This window comes from Indicator indicator, chromosome 1 (assembly GCF_027791375.1).
Source record: "Indicator indicator isolate 239-I01 chromosome 1, UM_Iind_1.1, whole genome shotgun sequence".
Lineage (NCBI taxonomy): Eukaryota > Metazoa > Chordata > Aves > Piciformes > Indicatoridae > Indicator > Indicator indicator.
Window position 1 is genome coordinate 21897508 of NC_072010.1, and position 21459 is coordinate 21918966.

The 21459-nt window shown below is 40.7% G+C and overlaps 1 protein-coding gene across 2 annotated transcripts in view; it reads left to right on the top strand.

Annotated features, from left to right (window-relative positions):
- CDK8 (cyclin dependent kinase 8) overlaps positions 1-21459 on the top strand; it is a 91903-nt gene that overhangs the window by 18939 nt on the left and 51505 nt on the right. For both annotated transcript variants that reach the window (XM_054381992.1, XM_054382003.1), the window contains exons 2-3: positions 7655-7730; positions 20857-20967. In XM_054381992.1, the coding sequence (XP_054237967.1) occupies positions 7655-7730; positions 20857-20967 (187 nt within the window). The remainder of the gene's footprint in view (positions 1-7654; positions 7731-20856; positions 20968-21459) is intronic.

A 21459-nucleotide genomic window follows, 5' to 3' on the forward strand; every position in this document is an offset into this window, starting at 1 on the left:
GTGGTTACAACTGAATTTCATACATGAAATTACTTTGCAATTAGAATTTTTTTAAATTGCAGACAGTTGGACTGTGACTATAAACCTGAGTAAATTTTGGTGCATTTTCCACTTGAAAAAGCTCTATATCTTGGATGTGCTTCTTGAAGTTGAACCCTAGTAGGCAGCTCAGCCCCATACAGCTGCTGATTGAGGTGGGATGACAGAACTGAAAGCGTAGAAGTGCAGAAGCTCATGGGTTGAGGTAAAAATGGTTTAATAGGTAAAGCAAAAGCTGCATACACAAGCAAAGAAGAATAAAGAATTAGTTCATTACTCCCCCCCAACTCGGTTCCTTGGTACATCAGCTGTTGTCCCGAATTTAGCAGCATTTGGTGTCTGCTTGTAAATGAAGATGTTATATGAGCCCCAGTATCTGCCCTCAGGGGTGCACTAATAACTGGCAGCCTGTTGGATTCGTACCATTGATTACAACCAAGTCTGGCAGTCCAATTGATTTGTCATCTGTTCAGTTAGTTTAGCTGTCCAAGCTCTCCAGTTTGGCTATGAATGTACTTTGAGATCACGTCACCAAATTTACTAAGACCGAGGTATCATCCAGTACTTTTCCATTGTCTGTAGATTTAATCCTCTTACTATGTAAGACAATCGGACTGATAAGGCACAACTTATCCTTAGAAAATCCTTGCCAGCTGTTTGTAGTCACTACTTTTTCTTCCAGGGCCTGAAAATAGCTTCCCAGAAGGGTTTGATGCATAACCTTTTCAAGAACTTAGGTTAGGCTGATTGGCCTATAATATCATTGAACCTTTTTGCCATCCCTGAAGAAGGTCCTGATATTTGCCCTTTTCTAATTGTCAGGAATCTGCCATGATCCTCTTGACCTTTTGCAGATGATAGAGTGGCTTTGCAATGACATTTCCCAGCTCTGTTAAGTGCCCTTGAATGCACCCCATCTGATCATGTGGTCTTGTGTCTGTCCAGTTTGTTGAAGTCATCCCCAGTGTGGTAGTATTCTACTTTATTTCATTGAGACTGTGCCACTAACCTTGGGAATGTGGTGGTTGTGCCAGTGAACTGTGATATGAAAACCAGCAATAAGAAGTCACAGAGAACTTCTTTTGTATCCTTTGTCACTTGGTTTACCACCACATCCCTTTTCTGGGTTGGTAGTTAAAAGATACAAAATGCCAAAATAAATAAATAGCACTCCTGGTATAAAGATTTTCCTCTGGCAAGACTGTTTGGTGCTGTAAACGTGGTGTTGGAAGAGGAAATGGAGGTGATTCCATTCTTCCCAAGTCGTCATTTGAATGGATACCAGTCTGTCCTCATCTTGATGTGCTTTCTAGAAAATGACATCCTGTTTTGGTGTGTCTTTGCTGTGTGTACAGCATTGGCATTTAGCATAGAGGTGTGCAATCTTTTGGCCTCAAGAACTGCATTTGTGTGTTCATATGCTTCTGAGGAACTGTATTGCTGCTTCTTCAGGTAGACCTCATTGGCCGTCATGCATGACTTGGGTGATTTTCATTGATTTAAAAACAAAACCAAACAATAACACTGCTGTGATTTGGGTGAAGAGGTGGAAATGATGTCATAATGTGAAAATGCCAAGTCTCTTGAAGGGTATAGTTTGCTGTCATAAATGTTTTATTTTTGTTTTCTATATTACAGCTGTGTGTTTTTCTGAGTTCTTCCTTCCATCTCAAATCTACTTGTGGAGTATGTCCATGTATTTGTTATGTTAAATTTCAGTTTTCTTTGTCCCTCCCCCTGTGTTTTACTAAGTGAGATGCCACAGTTCAGCTCTGTGTTTAAATCACTGTTGAATGCTATTCTGATACTTACAAGTAAGCTATAATAAACCTCTGATTCATTATTTCCTTGCTTGACATTCTGGTAGGTAATAAGGGTTTAGTATTTTTTGCCTTACCTGTCTCCTTAGCATGTATGAAAGCTCACCATATTTTGCTGTTAGTAGTGAAGATGTGCTACTGTTTGTGGAGTTGGGGGCATGAGATGCCAAGTGTTCACCTTGGTGAGTTGTTCAAAGCTAACATGCTCTACAGCATGAACTTCTTTTTGGCTAGTGAAATCAAAAGGCTGTATTTAATGCATTCAGATAACTTTGACTTAGTAGTGCTGAGGCTGAATCACTCCAGCAGTAGTACGACAGTTATGCTTAGTCAGGATGTGTTACTTTTACTACTGTTGATGTTAATGGAATTCTCAAGGGTAGGACTAAAAAAATCCAACCATGTGTTTTATTGCTAGGCTTCTCTTTCAATTATGAGGACTTTTGTGTTCTGTAGGGAACAAGAACCATAAACAATTAACAGATTCCTGAGAATTTTCTGTAGAAGAGATGGTGCGTTTATAATTCTGTGGTAAGACTAATAGAGCCTATTTCCCTCAGATATTTAACTGAATCCCTGTTTTATATTTCCTTGTTTATAAAGATAAAAATATTCTTAAATTGTGATCAGTTCATTTTGAATTAGGCAGAGTTTTTAAAATCTGTTAATTCAGGTCTGTTAACACTGATTTCAAGGCTACAATTCTGTTATCTCAATTAGTTGAATTTTAAGCTGATGTAATGATCTGAATAAAAGATATAATGTATAGTATTGTCAATACATTTGTGCCAAGTGTGTGATATGTGAGATGAAGTAATGGTGGAATTGATTTATATTTTCTTAAATTGCCTTTTAGGTAGTAAGCTGGTTTTTTTATTTGTTTTTCCTCCCCATGTAGGGTATTTTCTGCCTAAAGCATGCTTCTAAATAAAAGGTAGAAATAACAGACATTCGAATACTAAAGCACAATGTGCTCATGTTCTCTCCTTGCATGCAGCAACTCAGCAGAGCAAAAAAGCAAGTGGTTAATCACCCACAGTCCTGGGTTGCTGTAAGGGCAGAGCAAGGGAGACACGGGTTCTCTGTATCTCAGGTCTTCAACTGTCTTTTAATGTGAGAAGACTAATTTTCAGAGACTTCTTGTTTCATCTGCTGCTTTGAGGAAAGCAAATGGTATGTTCTTGAAGCACCTTGTCAAATGTCAGCATTACAGCAATAACTGTAAAAGAGTTAGCATATGCAACTGAAAAGTGTTCTTCCATTTTTGTTCTAGCAAACAGCTGAAGTTGTTTTGTTTTTTGTTTTCCTTTTTTTTCTCCTCCTCCTAAAAATTCCCAGAGAAAGTCTGCCATCTGGTATGGAAAATTTTAGTCCAGACTTAATTTGGCAGAATTTTGACCCATTAAAAGTAGTTGCATAACCTTAAATGTAAAGCAGGGCTAGCAGAATGCTTGTAAATAATATCAGTTGTATGGCAGCGCTTCTTAGACTGAGGTCGTCTTCCTGTGCCTTGAAATTTAAAGCAGATAAGCAGTGAGAGTAACTTTTAGTGTGACCCATTTTGCTCCTCACTCTGTCAGTGGTATTGCTTTTAACTGTAGCAGTTGTGTGGTAGTACTTCTCATGAAATGGGAATCTTTCCAAATACCTCAAAAACTAAGTAAATGAGCGCATAGGGCACTAACAATAACCTTTAGTCCAATCCGTTCTGCTTAGTCTCTGTATCTAGTAACTGCTGTGAGCCATTGCCAGTTAAGGCAGATAGAGAGTAAAATGATCTGAGAAATTGTCTCTATCTTTTTATATCAGTAGCATAGGAGACTTATGTGCCTGGAAAGCAGATGGGGCTTATATTCGGTAGCTCCTCATGGAGTGGTCCATAACTCCCCTATCCACCATAAATTTGTGTAATTTGATTTGAAATCTGTTTATACTTCTGATCCTTTCACTATTTGGTAATTGCGAGTCCCACAGTTTAATTATGTGCTTATGTGCTTTCAGGCTTCATGCGACTTGCTTTGCTCTAGGGTGAGAAATAGGAAATTGGTCTGTGCTGACATCTTGTTTTAGTCGTGTGTTTGTGCTCAGCATCGGCTCATTGTTTTCCAGACTGGAAGTTTTAGGGTTTTATTATTTAGAAGCTTTTTAACACCTTTTGTTGTTGTTCTCCCTACCCCTTTTTTTCCTGTTTGTCAAATCCTGTATCTTTTCCCATCTTTTATCTTGCTGAATCCATGTAATTGCCCTCTTATTGAAATCTGCTCTCGCCCACTCACTGTTTCGTTCTTCCTCCTCATTAACTGTGTTCAGAATTTGTCCATTAATTTCCCACTTCTTCTCTTTTCTCTGTTTTGAAAGATTGTTGCTAACAGCGGGTAGTCTTTAAACCCCATGGAGAATCTCTTGGACAAGACATTATAATTTGAGGGATTAAATAGTAGTGATGAATAGGGGAAAGTGTTTTTCAGGTAGCAATACGGCAATTCAAAGCTTTGAAAATATTTAATGAGAGCTGGAGGAAACAAGTGCACATGTTTTAAATGCCTAACTACAGTTTTGTTTTATTTTCCTGTAGGATGTTTGAGTTGCATGTTTTTCAATTTAAAAAATCCAATGCAAGCTGGATTTATGAAAAATCAATAAGGATTCTTATTAATTCTGGATATTTGGGACCATACAAGTGCTCCTAACATTGAAGGCAATATTGTTAAGTGCTCCATCCCCTATGAGTAGGTGCTGTAGGTGCCAGCCCACAAATGGCATAGGCAAGCACTCAATCTGTTAAAAGTCTGAGCTCTTTGAGGATGGAAAAGAGTTCAGTGTCTTTTACTGCACTGTATCTCATCTTAATCTTTTGGAATTAGTAAGAGACTTTCTGGGCCTACTTTGAAGTTATGAAGGTGCAGGAGCAAGCTGTCTCTATGTGCCGTAAAATGAGTTGTCAGGGAAGAAGACCAGCCTGGTTAAGCGAGGAGCTTTTGTGAGAACTCAGGGGGAAAAAAAGTGTAACAGCTTTGGAAAAAGAGGCAGGTGAACCAGGATGCATTTAAAGATATTGTAAAGTCATGTAGAAAGAGAATTAGAGATGCAAAAGCTTAGTTTCAACTTAATCTGGCCAATTCTGCCAAGGGTAATAAAAAGTGCTTTTATAAATACATGAATAACAGGAAGGCCAGGGAAAATCTTCATTCCTTATTGGTCAAGGAGGGAACATAGTGACAGAAGACAACAAAGATGCTGAGGTACTTAACACCTTCTTTGCCTCAGTCTTTAACAGAAAGACTGACTGTCCCCCAGGGCAACTGGGCTCTTGAATTGGTAGATGGGGATGGGGAGCAGAATATCCCTCCTGTAATCCAGGAGGAAGTGGTTAGTGACCTGCTGTGCCACTTAGACCCTAACAAGTCTATGGGTCCAGATGGGATTCATCCTAGGGTGCTTAGGGAGCTGGTGCAAGAGCTGGCTAAACTGCACTACATCATTTATCACTGGTCCTGGCTAACTGGGGAGGTCCCAGAAGGCTGGAGGTTGGCCAGTGTGATGCCCATCCACAAGAAGAGCTGGAAGGAGGATCTGGAAAACTATAGGCCTGTTAGACTGATCTCAGTACCTGGCAAGATTATGGAGCAGCACATCCTGAGTGCCATCAAGAGCCATGTACAAGAAAACCAGGGAATCAGGGCCAGCAAGGTCCTGCCTAACCAATCTAATCTCATTCTATGACTGGGTGACTCACCTGGTAGATGAGGGGAAGGCTGTCTATGTGGTCTAACTAACTAACTAACTTCAGCAAATCCTTTGACAGTCTCCCACAGCATCCTCCTGGAAAAGCTGGCAGCCCATGGCTTGGACAGGTACACCCTTTGCTGGGTTAAAAACTGACTGGATGACCAAGCACAGATTGTGGTTGTGAATGGTGTCACATCCAGTCGGTATCCAGTGACCAGTGGTGTCCCCCAGGATCAGTACTGGGCCCAGTTCTATTCAACATCTTTACTGATGACCTGGATGAGGGGATCGAGTCAACTGTTAGTAAATTTGTGGACAACACCAAGTTGTGAGGGAGTGTGGATCTCCTGGAGGGTAGAAGGATGCTGCAGAGGGACCTGGACAGGCTGGGTCAATGGGCTGAGGCCAGTGGTATGAGATTCAACAAGGCCAAGTGCAGGGTCCTGCACTTTGGCCACAATAACCCCATGCCAGCTACAGACTGGGGGATGAGTGGCTGGAGAGCAGCCTGGCTGAGAGGGACCTGGGAGTGCTGGTGGACAGCAGCTGAACGTGAGCCAGCAGTGTGCCCAGGTGGCACGGAAGGTCAGTGACATCTTGGATTGTATCAGGAATAGTGTGGCCAGCAGGACTAGGGATGTAATCCTGTCCCTGTACTCGGCACTGGTGAGGCCTCACCTCGAGTACTGTGTGCAGCTCTGGGCCCCTCACTTCAGGAAGGATATTGAGAAGAGTGACGAGAAAGGTGAGGGGGCTGGAGGGAAAGTCTTATGAGGAAAAGCTGAGGGAGCTGGGGGTGTTCAGCCTGGAGGAGAGGAGACTTAGAGGGGACCTTATCACACTCTACAGCTACCTAGAAGGAAGTTGTAGTCAGGTGGGGGTCAGGCTCTTCTCCCAGGCAACTAGTGACAGGACGAGAGGGCATGGTATGAAGCTGTGCTGGGGAGGTTCAGGTTGGATGTTAGGAAACACTTCCTCACAGAAAGGCTCATTAGGCACTGGAATGGACTGCCCAGGGAGGTGGTAGAGTCACCATCACTGGAGGTCTTTAAGAAAATTTTGGATGTGGCACTTGGTGGCACGGTTTAGCTGGTGTGGTGGTGTTAGGTCGTAGGTCACTTGATGATCTCAAGTGGTCTTTTCCAGCCTGAATAATTCTGTGATTCATTTTAAATAAAGTACAGTGCATATTGGTTAAAAGAGGTGGTGGTGGTGTTTTCAAGTGTTAGACACATTTAACAGCTGAACAAACAGTTCTCTGTATTCTTCAGATTACACAGGTTCCTTGTTTTTTTTTTTTTTTTAATATTAATATTAATCTTGGTAGCTTTATTAGTTTAGTAGGAATAAAATTCTTTTAGGGCATTTTTTGTGGGGGGGAAAAAAAAGGCAATTTTTTTATTAAAAGGTAAGCTGTTACTATGATGCTGCTTCTGGGCTACTCAATCTGTTAAAGTATGGGGAAGACTTACTGTGTCCCAGAGTAATACATTTGTGGGCGATATTATTAGAGTTATTAGTATGTGCGACATTTTTTTTTTTGCCTTAATAAGAAAAGCTTCCTTACAGCAAGAGTGATAGAGCACAGAAACAGGCTGCCCAGAGAGGTTGTGGAGTTTCCTTCTCTTTAGACTTTCAATACCTGCCTACATACTTTCTTGTGTAGCCTGCCCTGAATGATCCTGCGTTAGCAGGGGGGTTTGACTAGGTTACTCCCAGAGGTTTCTCTCAACCCCTACCATTTTATGATTCTATGAATTTCTGATAAGTGTGTTTTTAAAAATCCCTATTTCGTTAGTGAGAGGAAACTTACATGTCAGCTTTAATACGGTGGTGTGGCTAGCTTATGATTTAGCTGAATACCCAGACATGAAACTAGTAAAGAATCCAAAGAAAATAAGATACAGAAATTGTATTAATTAAATTATTAATTATATCAATTATTATACCCATCCATTACTATTAATTACATGAATTGTGTTAATTAAACTGTCTTCTGAATGGTGATGATGAGTTTACTTTGAATTCATGGTGCAACTAAAAAAAAAATGTCTTTTCTTTCACAGGAAAGATGATAAAGATTACGCTTTAAAGCAAATAGAAGGTACTGGAATTTCTATGTCTGCGTGCAGAGAAATAGCAGTAAGTAACAACAGTTCTTTCTACAGAATTAATGTGAATGCATGCTCGTTTATGTTGGGTGCATCATATTGTTTTATTACGGGTGCTACATTTTTATCATAGAAGTATAAAGTAAACACAAACGTTATGGAGGACTGTGTGCCTGTTATGTTTGCTGTCTAAAGATGTCTAGTTTTAAGTTGGAATTTACTACCTTAGGGCAGATTAATTTTTAAATGCAGTAGTGTAAAAACATGATTACAGTCAGTGGCTTATACTATATGCTTGATCTGACTTTTGCGTTAGTGTTTCATTTTGTTCTCCTAATGAGATTAGTTCTTATTGTCTCATAACGATTAAAGCATGCTATTTTCTCTTTAAGGCAAGACTTCAAACTAAACTGCAGTGTGGTTGCCTTGGAGGCTGTAATATACCCCTTAATATTAGTCAAACATTTTCTTAGGCTATTCAAGTTTATAGTTCTGTATTCCATGTTGTTAAACTACGTGAATAATGTGGTCTAGTTATGGTTTGGAAGAAGCTTGTAAAGAAAGACTGGTAAAACTGGTATTTTGAGGTTTAACTGTTGTATATTCTTCAGTTATACTGCCTCAATATTTATTTTACTTAGAAATGTTTCAGCTGAAATGCCTTGCTAAAAGGAAATGCATGTACAAGTGGTTGAGGGGAAGTGAATAGTTTATTTTCAGTCTGTATTTCTCAAGACCCTAAAGCTACATCTACAGTAATTTCATTTTTGTTGATTGAAGTCAATTGTAGGCTTTCCTGGTTTCTCAACTTCCAGTTAGATTTGTAGTTTCAAAAATGTTTTTTCTTGATCTGAATGAAGTAGAAAAAAAATGAAGCACCAAGACTATTCTTCAGGAGAAGCTCTTCCTGCCTGTTGTAAGCTGAGCCTTTCTGTCATTATAGATATCCACCCTGAAGTAAAGGAACTTAAAACAGGGTCTAACATTTTGCTTATTTCAACTGTTTTGTCAGATTTGCCAAGTGCTATGACTCCCTCAGACACATTCAGGTTGAATGCTTTTGGGAATTGTTAGCTACAGTTTCAGAGGGATTTGGGGAAATCATTTGTTTGTTTTGTTTTTGTTTTTTTTGTAGTGATTTACCTGAAGAGGTTTGAAACCTTTATTGTGCTTGAATTTGGCAGAAGGGGTTTGGCTGGTGTTAGGTTGGCTGTTTTGGTTCCCTTTCTGGTTACGACCCTAACTCAGGAAGGATTTGGCCTCATTGCATGGCTTGAAGAGTGGTGTGCAGCCATTCCTCTCGGGCAGTAGGATCCCCAGCAGTAACAGCAGAGGAGCAAGAAGGGAGGCTTTTTGTCCCTTTGAAGAGAATAGCAATACAATGCAGAGCCTATGTGGGACTGGGTTAGTGGGAAAAGGGAGGGAACATACTGAAAACATGAGGGATGCCAAGAAAGCAGACATCAAGAGCAAGGAGAGAAGCAGGAGTATAGGGGTGGAAGTAGTAAACTTGAGCCATTATTGATTTGGTTTCCACGTGTGCTTCCAGGCTTGCAACTGCTGTGATTGACCAACCTGATCTCTATGTGGGGCAGGCTGTGGATGTAGCCTATCTGGACTTCAGCAAGGCCTTTGACCACCGTTCCTTATGGCAAACTCCTGGCCAAGCTGTCAGCCCATGGCTTGGACAGGAGCACTCTGTGCTGGGTTAGGAACTGGCTGGAGGGCCGGGCCCAGAGAGTGGTGGTGAATGGTGCCACTGCCAGCTGGAGGCCAGTCACTAGTGGTGGCCCCGAGGGATCAGTGCTGGGCCCCATCCTGTTCAATATCTTTATTGATGATCTGGATGAGGGGATTGAGTCCACCATTAGTAGGTTTGCAGACAACATGAAGTTGGGAGCAGGTGTTGATCTCTTAGAGGGTAGGAGGGCTCTGCAGAGGGACCTTGACAGACTGGAGTCCAACGTGATGGCATTTAACAAATCCAAGTGCCGGGTGCTGCACTTTGGCCACAACAACCCCATGCAGAGCTACAGGCTGGGGTCAGAGTGGCTGGAAGCAGCGAGGCAGAAAGGAACCTGGGGGTACTGGTTGACAGCCACCTGAACATGAGCCAGCACTGTGCCCAGGTGGCCAAGAAGGCCAATGGCATCCTGGCCTATATCAGAAATAGTGTGGCCAGCAGGAGCAGGGAAGTCATTGTGCCCCTGTACTTAGCTCTGGTTAGGCCACACCTTGAGTCTTGTGTCCAGTTCTGGGCTCCTCAATTTAAGAAGGATACTGAGACACTGGAGCATGTCCGGAGAAGGGCAGTGAGGCTGGTGAGAGGTCTTGAGCACAAACCATATGAGGAGAGGCTGAGGGTGCTGGGACTGTTTATCCTGGAGAAGAGGAGGCTCAGGGGTGACCTTTTTGCTCTCTCCAACTACCTGAAAGGAGGTTGTAGACAGGTGGGGGTTGGTCCCTTCTCCCAGGCAACCAGTGATAGAACAAGAGGACACAGTCTCAAGCTGCGCCAGGGGAAGTTTAGGCTGGAGGTGAGGAGAAAGTTCTTCACAGAAAGAGTGATCTGCCACTGGAATGTGCTGCCCAGGGAGGTGGTGGAGTCACTGTCCCTGGAGGTGTTCAAAAAAGAATTGGACGTGGCACTTGAAGCCATGGTTTAAATAGGCATGAGGTGCTGGGTGATGGGTTGGACTTGATGATCTCTGAGGTCTTTTCCAACTTTGTTGATTCTATGATTCTATGACTTTTCTTGCAGCTGATTTAATAATTCACTGTGGTTTCAATCTCTTTACTCTTCTTTTGGCATTGCATTTTGGAGTTAACAGGATTTTTTTCCCTCACATGTGTTGTACATTTTAATTCCATTACATAGAATTCTCCCTCCATCCTCTTCTATCAGTTAATAAAAGTGGAAAAAAGGAACCTTACCATGGAGATAGGTCAAATTGAGGATAATAGCCATGATGTTTTTATAAGTTATGAGTATGTGTAATGCATAATTAAAATGCTACTGAGTTGATCATCAGTATTGTACCCTAAAATGTCATCTGGACATCTGATTAATAAAATTATCTGTTGTCATAATTAAAATAAGGCTGAATGCCAGACATTGATACAATGTATTCTGGACTACTCCAAATTAATGCATGTTATGAGCATTGTGGTATTAAGAGGAACTAGGATGACATGGTTTGCATTATGAGGTGTATATATACATGTTTTACTGTGTGACTCTGAAGAGTCCCAGTGAAATTAATTCCCCTTCCCCACTAACTCCAGTTTTGTAATGCTGAATGACTTCTATGTTTAAAAACACTCACAGCGACTCTCCTAAACTTCCACTTGATGCAGACAGCTGAGCTGAAGAAACAGCATCAGATCTTCAGAAAAAAAAAACTTAACTATTGTAATATATCAATTACTGGGAAATGCTTGAAACTAGGCCAGAAACCTCAGTTGAAAAAACTGTGTGACTCAGTTATGGGAGAGCTCAACCCCTATACACACACACACACACACACATATATATATATATATATATATACACACACACATGAAAGACTTTCTTGATTTTTCAGTAATTCCTGCAGCATGAGAACTTAGTCCTCATGTTCAAGTACCTAGCTAGCTTCCTACTCTGTTGAAATAAGAGGTGTTTTTTTCAGTGATTTTAATGTAAACTATTTAACTGGTAGTGCTAGCAATTATTGTGCTAATTATGCTAATTGCATAGTATTTTTTTAATATCTCCATTGATCCTCCTTGGTAGGCATTTGTGAATCTTGCCTCTTGCAAAACTTTAACGTTTGGCTGCTCATCTCTTGTTCTCCGCAGATATGCGTACTACCTGGGATTCTCAGAATCTTTTTGTGATTTACACTTCCACTTCTGAGGGTTTAAGTAGGCATTTAAAACTACACAGTCGTCATGCTGTGAGATAAAAGTGTATGAGTTGAGACAGCAGAGGTGGGATGGTGAGAAAATCTGTGTAAAAAAACCCAAAAATATGTATAAAATGTACAAGCCCAAACATTCAATTTTTTTGTCTTTAATCACAGAAAAGTCGTTAACGCCCATCCATCTGGAGTAGTGCAGCAAATGCTGTTTTGCAGTCCTCAAAGCAGGAGAATGCTTCAAGACTGTAAGAAGCTGGAGTAGTTACCCAGACTTCAAATAGAGTTTCAGGTTTTTCGGTTGGTTGGTTTCCCATACTGGAGGCTTAGGTTTTTAATTAATTGTGTAACTTTCTGACACTATTCTTGTTGATATAGTGTTCTCCATTCAATTTTATCAGGTTTGCAAGTCCTTCAGTACCTGCCTATGCATCTTTTGGCTAGTGAGAAGTTGCTTGGTTGTTTTGTTTTGTGGTTGTGTTTTTTTTTTTTTTTTTTTTTTGGTATGTGGGACTTTTTGTTTATTTCTGTTACCAGCTTGTTGATTTTTGATGTGTTGGTGTTTTGTTTAATTCTTGCTTCTATGTAGCTTTGTTTTTTGGTGCCTGATTTGGTTTACAGAATTATCCCTGGAAAGATTGTTTGAATATAAAAATACTGCATAGTATTTTTGAATTATAGCATTAACTTTCTGTCTTGGTTCTGAAGAGTCCATGACTCAATCGTGGAAATGCTGAATGGGATAAAATGGAGGTGGGGTGTATGTACTCTGGCTGTATCCTGTCTGTATGGTGTCCTTTAAATATTGTAGCCAGCTTATATGAGTTAGAACAGCCTTGAGTCTGCTGGGCCTGGGAGGGACAACTACAGAACAATAAGAAAATGGCTTCTCTGATTATTCCCACATTTATGTTTGCCTTGGAGGCATTTGGGCATTCCTAGAATTTTGTAGTTTACTACTGCAAGAAATGCAGGCTGTCATCACAAAAGGTGATGTCCTATTTGTTTGATCTAGTGATAGCATGGCTGTAGGATGAGGAAGTTCATCTTCACTAAAGGGAGAATGAACAGTTTGTTTTCTGTTGTGTGAACGAGCTGAGTTGAGCCATCCTTTGGTTGCATTGTTGCTTAACTCATAGAAAGTGGTAGAAACTTTGCACAGGTGACTTGGATATAACGCTAATTTTCACATGTCTGAGTGTTAACAAAAGAGAATATTGATTTCATTCTCTCAGGCAGGAGATTCAGGGCACAGCACAGCTCTTTTGTCAGGAACTTGGCTGGGTTTGCAGGGAGTAGGCGTGATGGCACTCAGGCAGTGTGAGAGTAAGCATAAAGCTAGCTGATTGATGACTGCTGCTCATATCAATAGGGAAGGCATCTGCAGCAGTCCTGCTCACCCTTGCAACTGCTCCATCACCCAGGCTCTCAGCTTCTGGCCTGAAAGTTGGCAGAGGGGGAGAGGGAGGAGCTAGAGGACCAAGTCTGTGCCCAAGGGACCTGCCAGTGACTAGTGGTCTTGACTGAGTTGACCTTGGCAAGGCAGACTGCTATAGAGATGAACTGGCCCTCTGAACACGTTAGGGCTTTCATGTCTTGGGTGACAAGAACATATCTGCATGATTATCAGCTCTCTCTCCCCTTTGTCAGTTGAGGGAATTGAAAAGAAGGGCTGAAGGGCTCTTTCAGAGGTGTTATGAGGGTGGGCAAGGACTGATGAAGCAGCTGGAAGGACCCCATGAGGCAGAAGCTGAAACTGGATGACTCCAGGATTTTTCCTCTTAAACATCTTCCCCTGGTAAAGAGCAAATGACTGTCCCAGTGAGCAAGCTGGAAGAGATTCTGTATCAACTATGCAATATGGAACAATATTTGGGTGTTAGGTTACTCAGGTTCTGGCAACTATGGTGTTCCTTCCATGCTAACAGGAAAAGCAGTTTGCCCTGTAACCAAACACAGAACTCACTTAGATGACTACAATGCTCATATCAGAGGTAATGGTTGCTTAGCAGTCTTGCCATGTAGTGAAAGGTGACATGGTATTGAAGAAGACAAAAGTTTGATTTGACACTCTTTGGCAAATGCTTTTAATAGTAGTTTGATATATAAAATGTAATCTGTGACTGATGAGTACTTTATCAAGCTATGTTACAGGGCTACTTTTTGAGAGATACTGTATAAAGGGAGGTAGCATTATTAATTTAATTCTATGAAAGTGGGACAAAGGTATTGATTAAATGTTAGAAATTGGAATAATTTAGGAATCATAATGTTATCTTCGAATAGCAGAATTTGATGTTGACATCCTGTCTGTCTCATGGATTCTTCATCAACCTCCTTACTTTCAGAGAACCCTTAATGACACCTTTAATACTCTGAATGTTGTTGGACATAAGAGGTGCTACTAAATATTGATTTGTATTTTTCTTTTTGCCTTGACATTTTTGTGTTGTCAGGCTTCCTTTTTTCCCCCTTTTTTTTTCCTTTTTTTTTTTCACTCCCAACATTTAGAACTTCAGCAATAAAAAACAAAGAACAAAATAAGCAAGAATTTGATACATTTTTTGTGTCTGAAGAGCCAGAACTTCAAAAACCTGTTGTCAGCTTCAAAATAAATTAAAGTGAGTAGCACTGTAACTTTTTCTTTAACGTTGCCTTTGTAAGCTTTCATTTGAACACTTTTGAAAGGAAAACAGTAGGTGTATTGTTCCTTTTTAGCACTGTGGAAGTCAGATGACTTAGAGTGTGGAAATGTAACATCATATTTACATTGAAACAAACAGACCTTGAATCTGTGGGATAGCAGCTGAACAACTTAGGATTTAAGAACTTGTGCAATTTGGATTTTTGGTTTAAAAAATTTTAATAGGAGATTAAGAATATGGAAGTGAATGACACCTTGAGTTGTCATAGTGTGCTCTTGCAGACAAGCAAAATGCACCTTCAAAAACGTAGCAAGTTAAACTAAGGAAAAGAAAAATCTCCGAAAGCAGTTTCTGATTCTCATTGTAGTAATGATTCTGTAAGTGTTACTCAGCCTTTAAAGCCAAAATGAATCATGGCTAGTTCATACCCATTTGTACCTAGTGTTGTCAGTCTGTTGGAATAGCTCTTCTCTCCTGCTTTCGTTGTACAGAGAGAGATGCTCGCTCTTTCTTTGCCTTGATTTTGGTGTGGCCTGCTGGTTTCCCATTGTGTGTGGGACTCTCCGTTCCCCTGTGTGTAGGCTTGGGCTTTCTTTGCCCTGCTGCAGTTGGAATTAATCTTCCCCAAATAGGCCAGAATTATGCATAGCATTTCGGGTCATGTCTCACCACTGTAGCAGTAGTTCCACTGGTATTTTACCTGTTACAGGATGCCTAAAACTTTTTCAGTCATCTTCTAGTCTGGGAATCACTTTTCTTTTTATACCAATTGCAATCTGCTTTTTGTTTCAAGTCTTCCATCTTAAAGCCTTAGTGCAACTATTAATATATATGTGTGTTTGCTGAATCAATTGGTGGAACTGATGTGCACCTTTTTTGAAGCATGAAATGATGATTAGGTTTTGAATTTATGCCATCAAGCTAGCAAGATGACACAATAGTGATTTTTTTTTTTGCCTAAGTGAATGTTTTGCTTAGTGTTGGCAATGCCCTTGTGCCTAGGCAGCCTACTGACTGTCCTAAGCTGTGAGAGAAATGTGTTGTGTAGCACTGAGAGGAAGGCACTGAGAGCATGGAACTAAAATAGCTGTCCTGTCTCAGGACATCAAAGGAACTTTCTGGGCCAGATCACCTGCCCAGTTGCTCTAGCAAGTAAGTCTGTGCTTGGTGATATAAGTAAACATGATAGTATTGCTATGTTCCCTGCAGATCACATACAGTGGCAAGCATCATGAGCGTGGAATGATGTTTGCAGTAGAGCTTGAAATCCTTACTTAAGTGAAGTGCAGTGTCTTGGCTCATGAGAAGTATCTGTAGTAGTTGAGAGCTGTACAGGAGATGCGGGAATATCTGCAGAGGAAGGAGATCTTGGTCACAAAGACTTGTGCTGATTTCAGCTCATATTTGATGTGAAGTGTTAGTTTGAAGCAGGATCTTTAGCCTAGTTCCTGACTGTGAAGATTGAAAGTAAAATAAATTACCATTGGATGCAAAAGGAAAATAATGATAAGGTCTATATAACTCATTGGATTGCTAATGGGAATATAGAGCAGAGGCATAAACAGTTCTTTCTTTTATTCTGATGCTTCTGCTTTCAAGTTTCCTCTCTTTTGTGGCCTTGACAGGGTATCTCTGTTTTGACTAATTTGTGAAGTAATGGGAAGGAGGGAGGGAGTGGGGGAGAAGGTGAATGGGTCCCCTGGATCCATTCTGAGGAGTTTGTGTTGTTTAGAAATTGTAAATACATACATATATATATATATATAAATATATAAATAAATAACATATATTGTGGTTTTTGTACATATTCATTGTGTTAATATTTCTACAGTTAAGTTTGCTTGTAAATATAGCTTCATTTGCTTCTATCCCAAACTGAGCTAGTCTGGCACTTTTATTTTGGGGGTAGTTTTCTCCAAATTAGCTGGGGGGTAGTTTCAGCCCACCACAGAAAGGTAATTATTGTTAGTGTGCCTATGCAAGAACAGATTTGCCATAGTCATGTGGCAGTTTGCCAGGCTGCCTTAGTGCTGCTGTTGATTGTTTGATAACATCCATCCTGTCTTACCCTAATGGCTTCATCCTTGCGATGAAACAGTTTAAAATTCTGTGCGTTGTTTGGACACTTTCATTTACTGTCAGCTGTCCCATGTCTGTGGAATGAGTATTTCTGCATTTTGAAGAGTGTGATGGAGAAACCATAGTGTGAACCCAGGACTTCCACACAGAGATCCTGTTTCTGTTAATATTTATGGGAGCAAGGGCAGGGCCGGCCAGGAACAACATGGGGTTTTAACACTCAGGTCAGAGCAGATGTATCACTGTCTTCATAACTGGATGTTTTTTATTTCTTTGAAGTTGAGCTGGGCCTTCTTTATAAAAAGCACCAAGACTGATGGGAAGTTTTCTCGTTGTAGCAATGAATTTTAATCATCATGTGGTGTGCAAATGAAAAGGAAGCTGATTTATTGAGAGGCAAATGCATAGGGTTTTTTGTGTACTTTGTCCTTGTGTTCTATGGAACTGAGCTAGGATAGACAGTAGCAATTAGGACAAAATATGGCCCTTATCAGCAGCAGGCATCATAGTGACAGTCAAACCATACTTCTTGCAGTCCACTTTGTGTTTAGTAAACTTTTGTCAGCTGCTGGACATGAGTGAAGTCATCTGGTAGGAGAGGTATGTGGCATGTGAGCTAGAAAGGCCTGGTTTATGGAGAGTGAGGTTGCTGGAAATGCTATTTAAAACCCATGTGATGTGTTACCATCTGCATGAGCTTTCTGCCCCTCAGGCAGTGTCTGCATTTGTTGCTCTGCATTATGACTGTCCTGGAGCATTTCAGCATTTCCAAGACAGTGATTCAGGGGTCATCTGTCACCCCTGTAGCAATCATTTCCTTATTCTGATGTTTTTGTTGCTGTGTATTAGCCATCTATTCACTGGGGTGCTTGTAGCTCTCTAGCTTTGACCAAATCCATCAGGCTTTTTAAGCAAACTGAAATAATATGTAGTTAAGGGCTATTCAGCATAAAAGCCAAAGGAAAAACACAGCAAGGATGATAAACAGTAACAGCTGGTATCAGTGACAGTAACAAAGGCCAGAACTCTAAAAACATTGGTGATGAGCCACAAAAGGAACCTCTCAGGTCCTTGAAGAGAGTCACCCAGGGCTTTGTAACTGATGAGGTGGAAAGCAGATGGCTGTGGATCTTATAGGAGGAAAGAGGCTTTATTGGATAATTAAGAGGAATGCTGATATTCTGTAAAACTTCAGTGAGAAATTTAAAGGAAGGTTAAAGGGCAGGGAAGAGTTATCAAGGTGGACTGGCAGGGAAAAAGCATGGAAAAACAAAGCTGGAATAAGGGGCAGGTTTCATGTAAGCAGGCCACTGGGCAGCACGCTTGTCTGGCCGAGCTCTGTACATGGTCATCACAGTCTGTCCTATACATCTGCAGAAGCTGGATGTAGGAGAGATGTAGGTCAGGAGAACACTCACACAACTATCTCTGGTAGCTCATCTGTTTCACCTGCTTGTGAACCTCAAACATGTAAAAGTAGCAAGTAGAAGACTGAAACCTCGAGACACCTGATGTCATAGCTGGAACTTGGATGAAAGGGTATGGGGTCTGGGCTTGGTTTCTGAACAGATTTGAGGTCTGCACCAGAATCAGAGGGATCTGTGTGAGTACCTGAATACATGTCTATGTATGTGAACTTTAAACCTGGTTTGCCAGAGTGGGAGAAATAGGATCCAGGGCAGTTGTTTTGTTCCAGGTTTCACATGGGTACTGTTGGTGTTTGTGTGGGTGCCTGCACAGAAGATGCTTTTCTTCTGGCTCTGACACCTGTGTGGCTAGTCGTGGCTGTATTGTGTGTGTGCTTGTAGGAAATGCATGCTAAGTTACTCGTAGCTTGCTACTGGCCCTGTATTTGGAAGCAGGCAAGAGCAGCAGCCTGTCCTCTAGCAGACCAAGAGGAATGCTGTGAATCTGTCTGCAGGATTGACTACCCCTAACGAAAGACTACCGCAAACCGACAGTTATGTTGATGGTGCCTTACTGTGCAAACAGGGAACCCTTTTGCTGTGTTACTCAGTTTCTCATCTTTGTTTCAAGTTCTGGACCAGTTTAGGTGATGCGTTCTCTGTGAATTGCATTTGATGTGAAGAGGTTGGGTTTTTTAAATTGGTGATAGCTGCTACCTGGGGAATAAGGAGTAGAATTGACTTGAAATGGAACAGGAAGAGTTGAAGGGGAAAATTACATTATTTTCTACAGCTCTGACTAATATTTGCCTCTTTTATTGGGAAAGTAGTGTGTTGTGTCTGATACAGGTGCCATCAGTCTACAGGAAATCTGATAAAATTTTGGTATGGGCACATAGTTGCTGAACTGTCATGGGGACAGTTAATTCATCAAAATGTTTAGTGTAACTTTAAGCTATGAATTCACGTTGATTCAACAGAAAGTCCTTTGGTATAGGGAGTTGCACAATGTATCCTTAAATCCTATAACTTAATTTGCTATTAAGACTTTGACTCCCACCTGTAGTCTCAGACGCTATACTGGGTTTGACTGGGATACAGTTCATCTCCCTAGCAGCCTGTATTGTGCATTGGTTTGGATTCATGGCTAAAGCAGTGTTAACTCAGGAGTTCTGGGTATTGCTTGAGGGATGGTTGCACCACATCCAGCCTTTTCCTGGTTACGCTCTGCCCCTTCTCCTGTTTGGGGAGGTAGCTTTTGCTTGCAGACTGGCTGGGCATCCGTGTGCTTGTGGAAGTTGAAGTGATTGCCTTTGCTTTGCTTCTGCTGGTTTGGGTTTGTCTTCTATTTCCTTTTTCCTTTACTTGTTAAACTGTCTTATCCTCACATGAAAATTTTCTTACCTTTTTTTGTCCTTTCTGACTAAGGAGGATGAGCAAGTGGCTATGTGGGGTGTAGTTGTTGGCTGGAGTCAACCCACCACAGATAAGCCCCACCTGTAACTGATAAAAAATGCTTATTTGCAAATTTTTGGGGTTTTTCCATACTGATCTTATGCTTTCTAGGAATTACAGGCATTTATAGAATTCCATACTTCTTGCAGATCCTGCCTGAAAATTCCTGTATGTAATGCTTTTATGAATCTTAAGGTGCCAGAACTGCTACTTTCTGCATTGATTTATAAAGTTGCATTTTCTCCTCAATGCTGTCTCCCTTTTTGATCTCATACTTGAGATAAAAGCTCTGTGAGCTACAGGTTCTCTTGCTCAAGAAATGCTGTGCTGAAGACTGGTCACTGAGTAGGGATGGCAATCTGCCTGAAGAAGAGGGAAACAAACATGCAGATATTCACTCCAATGTTGCTGTCTCAGTAGCAGTTAAAATGTTATCATATGTGTCAAAGGTATCAGTATAATAAAGTATTTATTTTCTTGAATTTTCTGTTATGAAGCAGGAAAATGATATTTTATTGGGAAAAGTTGCAATTTCAGTAATGTTAATTTTCAGTTCTGTAAGGAAATAGTTCATATTTCCTTTGGCTTAAAAAAAACCTCCAAAACAGCAACAAAAAGAACCCCAAACCAACAAAAAAACAAAACCAAAAAAACCCCAAAAAACCAAAACCCCAAATCAAACCCTAGCTGCTAGTTTTATTTAAAATGTCATAGTTTCTTGAGCAAGCAAGACTTTGTCTAATCCAGGGTAGTCATCCTTGACAATAGTTTGCTTAGATAATGTTTTTGGGTTGTTGGCACCTGTGGGAGTCCAGTATGATTGCCAAGTGACCAGTACATCTCATATAGATTGATGCTGTCTGTGTTCAGTTTTTGTGCTGTATCTTAGCTATGTTTTTGTTCGGTGGATGCTGAAGCTTTAGTTGCTAACACAGCTGAGCTGGCCTAATGGCTCACTGCTGCTGAAAGAAGTTCTTGCTCCTAGCTGTGTTCCTTTGCTAGTGCTTGCTCTGCTGCTAGTGCTGTGAATCATTTCAGCTAAGGAGCTCACAAGTGAATTACTTCCTTTGTGCTTCTGAGTTAGTTTTCTCTTGAACTGGGAGTTTTCATAGATGGCTTCGAAGAGTGCAGTAACTAGTGTAATACATGTTGTGGGAGGGAGTTGGACCTTCTTCTGTAGTTAGCTACAGGTGATTTCATCTTACAATGCCTGACTACATTGACAGGTACTAAATGAGTCATCCCACTGAGCCCTGAATGACTGCTACCAAAATTCACAGGTTTCAGGTAATTGGTAGTCAGGAGAAAATTGGATACCCCAAATAGCTCTATCAAAGATTGCAGCCTATGGGAAAAGGCAGGTGCCACAGCTGGCTGTTTGCAAGTTGCCTTGATCCTGGATAATAGTGAGGTTTACACAGACTTCACCTTTTAGAAAATGAATAGGAAGTGAATGCCCTAAGGGGGTTATGACCTGCTCTCAACTTTGGCTTCAAACTAATGACTAGTTCTTTCATTTTAAAATATCTGTTGTTTTCTTTGACTTGCAGATTTCAACTTTTATTGTTTGTATTGTAGACTATGTAGCAAAGACTATTAAAATATTGATCTTTCTAGCCCTTTCACAGCTCTGGATGTGTGGATCTAACTGTTGTGGACTTTTTGTTTTGCAGTTGCTGAGGGAGCTCAAGCATCCGAATGTCATTTCTCTGCAGAAGGTGTTTCTTTCTCACGCGGACAGGAAAGTGTGGCTTCTCTTTGACTACGCTGAGCATGACCTCTGGGTAAGGTGCATTGTTTGTAGATATCAGGCTTAGAGTTACACTTGCAGAAAGGGGACAAGGTCAGAAAAGATGGACTCTTTTTAAAACCAGTATAGCCTCTTACTCTGTGTTTCTTGGAAACTTTTTCACTGCTAAAGCAAAAGCAATTGAAAATGTTGGGTAAGGACACTACATGGTTAATCTGTGACCTCTTTAAGAAGATACAAATCCGCCTTTAGCTCTTAGTAGCTAGAAATCTAGTAAAATAAATGCAGGTATTACCATCCCTTACAGCCTAAAGCAGGGTGCAGGCAAATGTAATTGGTTATGTCAGTGAATTCTTTTTCAAAACCAACCAAATTACTGGCTAAATAGGACAGGTTAGAGTTTTAGTTACATAGCATGTCTTCCATGAATACATGCAGTATGTAGAATAATGCCACTGTATATAATTGAAATTTAATGAATAAGTTTTAGTGGGAAGAGCTTTTTACCTCAGCTCATTTGCTGAAA